Here is a 12,524-nt window from a genome sequence, read left to right on the forward strand (position 1 = left end):
CCACTCACTCGAATCCTCGCAGATTAGCTCAGGCGATATTTAACTCCTTCCTGAACCTATTCAGAATGGAAATTATGAGAATCTAAAATAGTGCCCAGCGTGGGCAGGCCTCTCCCACCGGGTGAACAGGCTCCCAGCTCCCACTGAGTCATCGCTTTTCATCACGTGAGGACAAAAAGAAATGAACTGCAGAGGGACAGCATTTTAAACTGACTGCCATCCAAAAAACGTAGAAAGTCTCAAATAGATGAGGGCACCCTAACAGAGATCCGTTCAAAGCAAGCTGAGTGACTGCTACAGAAACAGGCTGAACCCCTGTGTCGGGCGGCTGTTTCACCACTGGGTACCTACGGAAACCAGCTGCTCTCCCAGGATCCTCAGAATTCTTATTCCCAAACCTCAAGCTCCATTTCCGACAGCTTTTTCTGACTCCAGTGTGCCCTCAAAAATCCCTAATCATTTTTTAGCCCTAGTGGTTCCCATCTTCCCTGCTGAAATTCAGGTGGGCAATGCTGAGGGTCAAGGACAGAGAAAGAACAGTCAGGGTTGAGGTCAGCGGATGCAGGGGAGCGGAGTCCCAGGGAGGGCAGGCGGCGGGGTGGGGCAGACCTGTTAGTAATTTAAGAAGTCAATCCCAACCTTGACGCTCTTCGAGGTGGCTATATCCACAGCCGTGGCCTTGATCTCTGTGTCCCCGAACTGCATGAGGGTCTGGATCTCCCTCCGGGCGGGCACGGCGGCGCCGCTGGTCCCCGTGAGGTCCAGGCGGAGGGTGCCGCACTTCTTCACCCCCGGGTCGGTGATGAAGCTCACGTCGTCGTGCTCGGAGCTGTAGATGTTGATGATGATGACCAGCTGCGAGGGCTTGGCCGGGGTGTAGCTCCGCTTGACCAGCTCCCCCAGGGCCACCGACTGGTCGGCGGAGATGAACTTATCGAAGACGTCGGTGCACCAGCGAGTGCCGTCCTTCACCAGCAGCTTCTCAGGCGGGTGCTTGCCCTCCACGTAGCGGTTCAGCACGCCCACCCCGTAGGTGAGCGGCGACCGGCGCACCTTGATGACGGCGGGGTCCAGGCCGAAGAGGACGGCGCCCTTGAGGATGGTGAGGCCCACGTCCTGGGGGATGATGATGCGGCACTTGTCTCCGAAGGCGGCCTGCACCGCCTGCTGCAGGAGGGGTGCCTCGGCAAAGCCTCCCACCAGGAAGAGGAACTTGACCGTGGACACCTCGGGCTTCTGAAAGAGGTCCCCTGAGAACGAAGAGGAAGGGACAACGTTCTGGCACCCAAAGCCAGCTGGCTAGGGGGACTGGTGGCCCCAAGAATGGGGGGGAATAGACCAACCCCCTTGGGCCCCCGGGGGACAGATATGGCTGAGCTGGTGGGACCAAAGCTTTGTAGAGCTGGTCTGGGGTTTGCACACCAGGACCCTCAGGAATAATGACCAAAGCTGCTGATAAGTAGAAACTCATTTTCATGGCTAGATGGTGACGGTTTGAAGTAGTAATTTGTTGGGCATAGATGAAGACTGCCAACATTCTCCCCGCCTGGGGTCCTCTGAAGGCAGTCATGGAAGGGTGTTCTAAAAACCGTCCTTTGGTTTTCAAAGGGGTTCTGATTTGGTAGGTGTGGGGTAGGAAGTGGATGGGGGGCTGGGATATTAAAAAAGGTCCCCAGTGAGTCTCCTGCATGTCCCCAAGAGAGGGCCATGGAGGTAGAACAGTAACCACACGGCCAGAATGTTTGCCCCCTTGCGGGAGACCTTTCCATGGCCCACATGGCTGGTCCTCCTCCCCAGCAAAGATTACAGACCCTAAGGCGTCCTGACCAGGCAAAGACAATCCATTCCCTAGGCCCTGTCACTCCAGGAGAATAATGCTGCTGAGCTCCCAGCACCGAATTCTGAAGTCAAACTCAAGGCGAAGGTGAAGACAGGCTCTGGGCTGCTTTATAGTACCTGTGGGGAAGCATCTGGAAAGCCTGTATCCAGAAAGCTCCCACACACATACCCTGGCCCCGTCTGCCCCTGCCCAGGCCCCAACCTGTGCCTCCCAGTCCCAGACCCCCTGCCAGTCTGACTTCACACACACTAGCTAGTGATGCTAGAAAAGCCCGTCCCCCTTCCTGGCTCTGCCCCACTGAGTGGCCGAGCACTGGCTGATACTCACGGAGATGCTCAATGATGCTGTCAATGGTGGGCTTAAAAAGCGCGTTCATGGCATCTGGACTCATCCTCAGCATCCCTTGTGAGGACCACTTCACAAAATCCACGCTGCGGGGGTGTGGCACAGACAGAAATAAGCAGTGAGTGTGCGAACGATACCCAGTCTGGGTGCACAGAGACGGGCCCTGTCAGAAGAGCTGTCACACTGGAGGGAGCAGAAGGGCTCCAAAGTCCCCGGAGTTATCCTCAACCGCCAGAACCTGTACCCCTATGTGTGCAAAAGCTAAGACTCAGCCTCTTCCGTGTCTCTTTGCTTCATGCTGTGGCCAACCTTCCCTTGGGGTGGTGGAAGCCAAAGTCCAGTGCAAAAGATAGGGAAAGAATGAAAGGGGTCTTTCTCGTTTGAATGACCACATGTTTTAATCGAGCAATAGTCCGATTCGAGTCCATTAAAGGCTCACGGGGTGTGTCCACTGTGCTGCATGAGGCCACGAGCCTGGGGCTCAGGTGCATTCCCTTCAGCCCCGCAGGCACCTGTCCCATGACAGTGATGAGCCCAAGCCTACCGCGATGCCCCCTTCTCCGTCAAAGGCACAGAACATCCAAAGCAATGGCATGGAACAGAAAGAGCACTGGACTGGGAGTCAGGATCGCTGGGCTCCAGGACGGCCTCCACCGCCCAGAGGTTATGGGACTTTTGGGGCAAGTTGGGTTGCCTTTTCTCTGAGCCCTAGTCTCTGATCTGGAAATCAAGGATAATACGACTTGTCTTATCCCCCTTACAGGGGTTGTTGTGAAGATGAAGTTCAATACCACATCTGTGAAAACACTTTGGAAACTTTCTGGCACTAAAGGAATGCCAGAGACTGTTTATTACTGCACGTACCAGCCCTTTCTCAAGTTCAAAGAGGCCAAGAGAATGGTGTCTCTCTCCGTAAAGCAAAGCACGCATCAGCTGCTTCCTAGCATCACAGTCAAGATGCTGCTGGGCTCCCTGACCAGGCAGCCTTCCTGCGGCCTCGGCCGTAGGACAGTGTGGGATGGTGTAGAATGACCCAGTGGCTGGTTGTGGCCAGTCTTCCCTGAAGGAGAGCTGACAGGCCCCAGAACTGTGTGAGCAGACTTGAGATTCAACTTGGAGAATTCCCCTCTGTGGGGGTGGCTGGTGGACAGAGAGAACATGAGCCTAGTATGAGTCTGGCCAGGACCCTGCTCCAAGGGCAAGAAGACCTAAAATCACATCTGCTTTGTTTCCTTTAAACAGAACCCAGGCTTCTTAGAGAAATGGCCAATTGCCGGTCTGGGATGCGGAATATACAAGATGAGCCGGGAGCGTCTTTTCTAACCAGAAGTCTGACCAGAAGACCAGAAGACCAACACATTGAATCAACGGGACACAGAAGCCAACTTGAAGGGCTCCTACTGGCCAAGATGGGGCATTCTGACTATCCAGCAGGATAAAACCGCCATAGTTTCATATACATCAACTATGCCTAAATCCATGAAATCTTAACGATACTCCCCTTGTGTTCCCACAAAAGAAAGAAAATGCATTTGTCACTCAGGAGAATGCTGGGAAATCAACAGTATTTTTTAACAAAAAGTTTATAAATGAAAGGAAGGAACCAAGCCTACATCCTGTCTTTCCTATGTGAAGTCATGTCGGGGCCACCAAAACCACCGAGAAGAGTTTCTCTCAAGACAACAACCCTCCAGGGCTTGTCTATTAATTTTGTAATTCAGCTTTAAAACAGCTTCGAAATGTTCATTTTGCAACAAGCTGAACGACAGACACTTGCCTGCAGTCAAGGGACTCAGAGGAGCAGGAAACCCAGAATCCCATGGGATTCGTTCAACAAAAATTTACGGAGAACCTGCTCTGTCTATACCAGATTCTGGGGTACAGCAGGGACCAAAACCGACAAAATTCCCTGCTTTCGCAAAACTTAATTATTAGTACCTAATAAAAGCTAACACACACACATAGTACTTTCCAGGTCCCAGGCATTGTGCTAAGTGCCTAAGGTATGAATTCACTTCATCCTCACGACAACCCTTTGAGGTAAGTGGAACCATCATCTCCGTTTTCCAGATGCAAAATTGAAGAACAGAGAGGTTGAGTCACCTGCCCCAGGTCAAACAGCTTCTCTGTAGGACTGGAAGGCAGAGTCTACACCCGCTTCTTCCCTCCCATCAATACCACCCACCCTCTAGAATGGCTTCAGCCATTGGTGAGTCCAACTCACTTGCTCTTCCTCAAGGCGTGCTCCACGCTGTGCCCACGGAACTTCTTGTAGTAGTCGATGAAGGAGAAGGGCAGGGTGATGTTCAGTGGGTTAGTTCGGTCTGGGGCAGCTGCCCTTTTACGAGACTCAAATGCAATCATTAGGTCAACCCAGGCCGCTGGACGCTTGATTTTGAATTGTTCGATAAAATCTTCTCCGAATATTTTACACAGAAGTTTTTCAAACTCATAATCTACTCCTAAGGATCCATAGGGTCCACCTGGGTCAGGAACAAAAGGAGAGCCCCCCATGTTAGAAACTGCAAGACTGAATCCAGACTCTGGGCAACTGCGTACCCTGTGTTCTTCTCGGAAACTCCAAGTAGTGCGACGTAGACCCAGTTCGCCAACAGACTGCAGCTCTGAATTTTTACTTCTGCTTTAAAACCCTTAGGTTCTTCTCCTACCAGGTGGAGAAACTTTTTGCTACAGAATTACCTGTCAACAAGCTGTTCAAAAGCCATTACATTTTATTTTATTTTTTAAAGATTTTATTTTTAAGTCATCTCTATACCCAACATGGGTTGAACCCCAAGCTGGAGAGTCACATGCTCTACCGACTGAGCCAGTCGGGAGCCCCATAATACCACTTTATGTTAAATAAAATGGATACATATAACTAAGTAAGAGCATCACGGTATTACGACCCAAGAAATCTAAGGACAGGGTCTGAAAATTAGTAGGCCCACCTAGATCCCCGGATCTGTTAAAGACTCATCCTCCCACCCGCCACTGAGGGAGAGAGCCTGTTGCTTGCTTTGGCAACTTTGATCCAAGACCAGGTATCCCGAGACTCCCTAGAAAGCTTAACCATAGCATGAAATCACAGGTGATAATCAGGGGACCATCAGATCCTTCCAGAACTTTCAGAAAAAAAATTCCCATGTCTAGGATCTAAAACAGGCTCATTTTATGCCAATACCCAAGTTATGGTGGTTTGTGTTTTAGAGAACATTTTACTGCGTTTTGCTCCTCAGTTCTACACAGGAACCCTCTCGGGCCTAGAGCCCCACGTGCCAGGAGCAAACCAAGAGAAGGAAGTACCAAGAGAAATCTGACATGAGAGAATTGTCAGGAATGAGAAAATCAGCCATGCCGGGGCTTACCTGTTGCTTTATACAGTTCTTTCAGGTGTCCCTCCGGTAACCGTATCTGATGGACGGTCAGGTCTACGGTGCCCCCGCCACTGTCCACGACCACATACTTGTCACCTGGGACAAAGACAGCCATCCTTTACACAGACCACTTGTCAGCCCCATCTTGGTATTCCCAGCTCAACACCCATCAACACTTCTCATGAGCACGACGGTTTTGCACATTAGCTGCACAGCAAAGTTGTCTGTGACTGAAGAGAATGCAGTGATGTCTGCCCAGGAGTGCCGGTTACCAGGGATGATAAAGAACCTAGATGAGGGGATCTTTAAGACAGAAGCATTCCTGCCACATGCCGCTGCATCCCTGGCATGTACAAGCAGACAACTCCCAGCTAAGGTTATAGCGCCATAAAATGACCTCCTGTTTAACACAAGACTTAATCCGGAGCTGGACAGTCCCAATTCCCACTTCGCTTCTAAAGAGTCTGTATGGTTTTATAACATGCAGAATTATAGCTCCAAAAGAGCTCTCCTTGGTTGGGTGGTCTTTACAACCACCTGATTCCGAACATTTTCCCCAAGTGCCAAAGGAACCAACAGGATTGCATGTTTGCCAGCAGCATACAGAACAAATCCAGCAAAGGACAAAAGACATTCAAGGACACTACCTTCCTCCAGCTCCGACCAGATTTCTCCTATGACATTCTCCACCAAAAAGGTCCGACTCTGCCGATTACGCCGTATGTGTTCCTTAGCTAGTGGCCGACAAAACGAAAATGACGGGTAAGAAAGCATGAAAAAGCAGAGAGTCATCTGCTGTCAGTGGAGGCAACAGCATGAGAAGGTTTAAGGACAGAACATTTAGCAATACTTAACCAAAATGGTTACATAAATACAACATCGGGTAACACAAAGCCAGACCATTTCCACCAGCCTCTATCTATCCATTGCATGGCAGCTGCCTTGGAAAAGAAGCCCTTCCTCCCCGGACACTGTTTGGGAGGAAGGGGTTAATAATTCGACCAGATTCCTGGCTTTGCTGTCCCAGAGAGGAACTTGTCTGCCAAGTAGCTAGCAGTGCACTTGGTTAAATAGCTTCACCTCAAGGAACTCTGTCTGATGCAAGGAATGTCGGGTATGTTTTCCTAATCTGGATCCTGGATAAAGGGGACTGGAGCCCTTTCCCAACCCCGGCGCAGGCAGTTTGCTATTCAGCCACAAGGTGGCGCTTCAGCCACAGGGCGGCCCCTCTGAACCCAGCAAAGCCCTGGCAGCCTTTTTCCTAACTCTGGGGAACCACAGGGCTGTGGCTCAGGCCACTTAGTGGCTGTGACGCTTTGCGTGGGGTGACTGCATCTCTCACAGGCCAGCCCTGGGAGGCAGACAGGGCACAAATCATCGTCCTTCTGTTTAGAGGAGAAAACCTGGTCAGACGAGGTTAAGGGGTTTATAGTTCCCACCACTCTGTCTCGCAGCTCCAAGTCCACCCTGGGACCATGCACCATCATGCCTTTGAGATTTAACAATTTACAGTGAAAAAAGCAGAACACGAATGCTAAGAGATGAGCAAGGTGCTCTGAGAGGGTATCTGGAGATCATCGGGGCACAGCTAAGGTACCCAGTTGGGACAAATCACTTAATTTGATTAAGTGATTAATTTGATTAAGCGGGGCTCGGTTTTCACATCCATAAAATGGGGATAATAATACTTGAGGGGCTCCTGGGTGGCTCTCAGTGGTGCCTCTGCCTTCGGCTCCGGTCATGATCTCAGGGTCTTGGGATCGAACCCCGTGTTGGGCTCTCTGCTCAGCGGGGAGCCTGCTTCTCCATCTCTCTCTCTCTGCCTGCCTCTCTGCCTACATGTGATCTCTGACTGTCAAATAAATAAATAAAATCTTAAAAAAAAAAAAAATAACACTTGACCTAAGTTCCTCACAGGCAGAGCAGGGCCTGATTCTCTTGATTTCATCTCAGCACTGTGCAACGCCGGGCACACAGTAGGTGATAAGGAAGGCAAAACACCAAGTCTGAGAGCCAGTACCCAACAAATGATCACTACAAAAAACAATTGAGAACAGCCCCCAATTTCACAGATAAAGGCTCTGTCCACTGCTCTGCTACCCCATCCCACAACCTTGCCCCCGGCCCCACCAATTTTTCTAGTCCTTAAACTGGTGCTGCTGACTTTGAATTGTCCTACAAATCCGTCTGTGGCTGGTTATCTAATTAAGGACCCTTGACCCTCTAGCCTCTTCTAGCAAGGAGCACCCTGTTTGCAAAACTGCGTCTTCTCTGGGGATTAGAATGCGAAGAGCCAGTCAGCTCTGAAGTCCTTCGGGCCCTGATGTCCAGTGGTGAGGTCGTTCTGGTTCGTGTCTCTGCCGGCCTGGGAGGGATCCTCAAACTCAGGGTTTCTCTCCCGTTCCCAGCACTGGCTCCGGATGAACTTCTACTGCAGACCTCACAGCGAACATTTGGTTTGCTAAAACAATCTAGATGTCTTTCATTTAAAAATGGCCAAGCCAGACTAATAAAACATATTCTGACCTCTCAAAACAAAACAACCAAAAATCACGTTTTCTGGCAAATTAAGCCTGAGATTATAGAAAAACAAAACAAAACAAAACAAACAAACAAAAACCCCAAAAACACAGATCCTTTACTGATCTTATGAAATCCTTTTGGTGCAAATTAATGTGGAGAGCAACCCCGTGGTGCTGGGGGCAGAGGGCCAGCCCCAGTCCCCTCAATAGTGTCCACTGGGTGTCCATCATGGAGAAGCAGCAGAGGGCAGAGAATGGCGAGGAGGGAGCACTCGGGGCCCCAATGCCATCCAGGGAACTTCTGGTTAGGGGCTCTGCCAGGCCTCCCCAGGCAGCTCCCCCTCCTTCCGGGAGACGGGCTGTAACTACAAGACAAGGCTGAGCCGAAACCCCTACTTCTCTGCCCCTCGGAGGGGTAGCGGCCAGCAGTGCGAGCATTTCAAAAACCCAAGAGATCTTCTGAGCACAAGACCAGAGAAAATTCCACAAGGCACAGGACACAGACGCGGAGCAGTGTGCGGGTGGACGGGATAAGTTAAAGGAAAGAGGGGTGCCTGGGTGGCTCAGTGGGTTAAAGCCTCTGCCTTCGGCTCAGGTCATGATCCCAGCGTCCTGGGATAGAGCCCTGCATCGGGCTCTCTGCTAAACAGGGAGCCTGCTTCCCCCCCTCTCTCTGCCTGCCTCTCTGCCTACTTGTGATCTCTGTCAAATAAATAAATAAAATCTTTAAAAAAAAATAAAAATAATAATAATAAAAAGTTAAAGGAAAGGAACCCCCACACTGAGCTCTCAGGGCAGGCTAGCTTTCGAAAACAGTTTCCCCTTCAAATGTGAGTGTTACACTTAGGACGTATGAAGAAGAGCTGCGCTACAATTAGCTAATTCCAACCTGAGTGTGAGTGTGTGTGTGTGAGAGAGAGAGAGAGAGAGAGAGAGAGAGAGAGAGAACCAGTAACAGCTCACATGCAAGGCAGGAAAGCCCAGTCAGTCCTGGGTCTCTTTTCCGATTAAAATGTAAATAAATGTCATCATAAGTATTTAAAATGTTAATATCTTTGATTCAGTCGGCCGGAAGGCTAGCCTCTGCCTGCTTTGGGGGAGGCCAAGCATGGCCAAAAATAAAAAAGGCAAATCACGCCCTCAGTGGAAGGGCAGCGGCTCCCATTGGCCACAGGTGAGTCCGGTGGGAGGTGCTAGAATTTACACACACACACACACACACACACACACACACACACACCCGCAGCCTGGGGGAGCAGAGTGACCGTGTGGAGAGGAAGAGGAGAATTCTGGAGGAGAGGTTGCAGGGCCTTGCAAAGGGGAAACCAGGGCCCCATGCCATGGGCGGAGCAGAGATAGGCCTCTGGTGTGGGGACCAAGGAAAACTTGGACCCAGGCTGGGGGGTTGGGGGGGCAGGGGGTGGCAGTTCTCGCTAACGTTCTCCCCCTCTCCTTCTTCTCTGGGCCTTCCAGGATGGGGTGGGCATGGGATGGGTGGCTTTCGGCCCTGAGGCCCTCCTCTGGGAACAGCACCCACAGCACTCCCCTTAGTGCCTGTGCTCACTCATGCTGGTGGCTCTGTCCCTGACCTAGGGTGTCAGATCTGAGGACCAATGCTGTGACCAGCTTGCACACAGGTAAATATTAAATAGGAGAAGTTCCCATCCCAGCCCCCGAGGCAGTCCCCCTCTCACAGCTAAATGAACATCAGCCAGGTCAGGAAGACTCAGCCCTGATCATCTGTGTTTTAAACTCTGCCAGGTTCATGGCTAAGACCCAGAATGAGCTCACCATACACGAAGCGGCCCTAATGAGTGAGTCAGCAGTAAATCAACAGTCTTAATGGAGGAATTAATAACGGGCAAGTGGGATTCAATTAAGAATCAGTTAATAAACAAGAAAAATTAAGAGCCTAGTAAAATGTAAGGCCAAGAGCTGCTCTCTGCGGCCATCCCCAGGTGCTTAGAGACAAGCACCCTCCCCCTGCCCGAGGCACAGGTGAGGACCCTGGGGAACTACCACGGAGCTTCCGAGGGTGCCTGGGGAGGCCAGGTCAGGGGGCCAGGACAGAGGTGCTTAGAGCTGACCTCTCCGGGAGCATCTTGATCCTTCGTTACAGTGCTAAGGGCCTTTCGGTAATCAGGGCCAAGAACCATGCAGGGGCGGGAGGGGAGCGAGCCGGGAGGGGAGAGAGAGAGCAGAGGTACCCTGTGCAAACCCAGCTCCCACTGCGTCGCCGGAGCTGTACCCGTTGACCGCGGCCTTGCTGCTCAGCTCGATCATCTGGTGCAGCCGCAGCTTCCGGCAGTAGATGGAGGCCGCCTCGGGCTCCAAGGCGATGATGAGCTGCTCGGCGTTCTCCGGGGAGGCCAGGCCTGCCTGGAAGACAGAGGCGGGACCACTCTGAGGACAATCACACACCTTGCGCTGACTGACGCCCTCCAGGAAGGGACACTCAGAGTCTGTTTGTCTGGGAAATTCCCCTGCAGGGCTTACACTCAGGGGTGACGGGGTGCTGGGCCCCTGGGTCCCCAAACGTGGTGGAGGGGCAAAGAAAATGTATGGGTGCCTTTGGGAAACGCAGGGCTCTCTGGGCCCTGGGCCTCTTTCATTTGGGACTTCCTGGGCCCAGAACTGGGCAGCATGAAGGGGGAGATGCCCCCAAACTCTGAAAACTATCAGAGGATGGAAGGCAGGTGGTCTCTTTCTGGTTACAATGGGCCAAAGGGTCTAAGGGCAGACCCCATCTTTGGTGGCCTGCAAAGCAAATGGGCCATCGCTGGACCTCAGCTAGACAAGCATTGGCTTTGGCTGTCTGGGAATCCAATGTGCCTCCAGCACACCAAGGAGGGCCCCGGGGCTCTGGAGAAAGCCCTCCTGGAATCACACAGTCTCACACTTTCTAGAATATGGGTCAGAAGGCAGCTGGCAGTTATTTTATTCAAAGCTGTTACCCCTTTAATGGCAGACATGCTTCTGCTCTGACATCTGGCTTGTTCCAATCACAGCCCCTGTGACTAGAGCCCGCCAGCACACTCCAGGACCACCCCACAGAGGGTGCTCGGAGACACGAGCCTGGCGTGGCCTCTGCCAGGTCCCTGCCCACCTCCCATGGCCTTGAACTGAAGCACGAGGCCTCACTCGCTGAAGCCATTCAAGCCCCAAGGGTTTTCGGGTCGCCAGCATGACGGGATGGAGACGTGCTGTGTGTCCTTCACCACTGTGTTTGCTGTCTCTTTTGCTGTTCCCTAGGGAACCTCGGGGTGCTGCCCTCGCACCTCACCCACTTTGGAGGAGACTCGATTCTACAAGGGGTAGTGGACTCAGCTTGTAGATCGGGGGTGAACCGTCTGCCTAATGTCATACGTGCACGGTGACCTCCGCCCAGGAGGAGCCAGCCTAGAGTCACAGATGGAAGGGGCTTAGAAGGTTCTGTTATTGGACAAGGAAGGGAGGGGGTTCAGGTTATAGTATTAGAAATGCAAAGGCCCTTCTCGGCCTTTTATTCAACTCCTTCACTTTATGGAGAAAGAAAGCCGGGCTTAGAGAAGTGTAGGGTGACCAACAGTCCCGTGTTTCCTGGGACATGGGCTCTCAGGGCTGAAACTCGGACAGTCTTAGGCTCCAGTGCATGTATGTGGCAAGTGTATGGGGCTGAGCGAGCCCAGACCCAGTCTTAACCTCGCAGACCAGCTCTTTAATTGGTTCTTTGTTCTCGTGCTTTCGTTGACTCCAGCTACCAGGGTGGGACCCAGGCCTTTCGACTTGGACGAAACTCCCGGGGTGTCTCTAAGGATCCTCCTTCTGCTGGTTTCAAGGTAGGATCTCTGTACCCAGTTACCGGGACAGCCCAGACGGTACACCGCCTCTAAGTACGTGCAGTCAATCTTCCGCAACGACCATGCCCCACGTGAACCAGTTAACTGTGTCTTAATGAGAAACCACTGGCAGGCAGGTGACTTTGCTCTCCCCACTGCCGACAGCAGATGCCTCACAAGCGGTGGGAGCCCTTCTGGAAGACCGACTTTAGAAAGCCCACACCGTCCGCAGGAAAACTGCCTCCTTACTGCTCTGCGCCCTCTGCTGTTAGCCAACCACACGGCAGCATCTCTGTCCATAGGTTTGGTCCCTGCGTGCAAGGAGGCCTGCTGCCCACCAACAGGCCCCTGACCCAGATGCAGAACAAGATCTCCCAGTACTCCTGACCCCAGGGACTCAAAGTCCCCCTCCCCCGGCCTCCCACAGGGTCACGTTAGACATCCTTGGCACCAAGACAGCTGCAGTGCGCAATGACGGAACAAGGCTTACAGACCTACGTGTCGCCAGGCAAGAGGAAACTTCTGAGCCTTAAGCCCCAGGATCCCAGAAGAAATCCAAAATAAAACCAAAAGCAGTCCCCCTCTAAAGGACCCGCTCTCCAAGACTGACTTTTCCACCTTT

General features: G+C 52.1%; 1 protein-coding gene across 1 annotated transcript in view; it reads right to left on the reverse strand.

The window, feature by feature from the left end:
* Positions 1-612: 612 nt before the first annotated feature.
* Positions 613-12,524, reverse strand: part of LOC111145147 (heat shock protein family A (Hsp70) member 12A) — a 150,566-nt gene continuing 138,654 nt past the window's right edge. The window contains exons 8-13 of the mRNA XM_022499835.1: positions 10,292-10,463; positions 6,210-6,296; positions 5,554-5,658; positions 4,410-4,668; positions 2,168-2,271; positions 613-1,250 (exon numbers count right to left, since the gene is read on the reverse strand). Of these exons, the coding sequence (XP_022355543.1) occupies positions 613-1,250; positions 2,168-2,271; positions 4,410-4,668; positions 5,554-5,658; positions 6,210-6,296; positions 10,292-10,463 (1,365 nt within the window). The remainder of the gene's footprint in view (positions 1,251-2,167; positions 2,272-4,409; positions 4,669-5,553; positions 5,659-6,209; positions 6,297-10,291; positions 10,464-12,524) is intronic.

Source organism: Enhydra lutris, unplaced genomic scaffold, assembly GCF_002288905.1.
Source record: "Enhydra lutris kenyoni isolate GAN:26980312 unplaced genomic scaffold, ASM228890v2 scaffoldscaffold12, whole genome shotgun sequence".
Classification (NCBI taxonomy): Eukaryota; Metazoa; Chordata; class Mammalia; order Carnivora; family Mustelidae; genus Enhydra; species Enhydra lutris.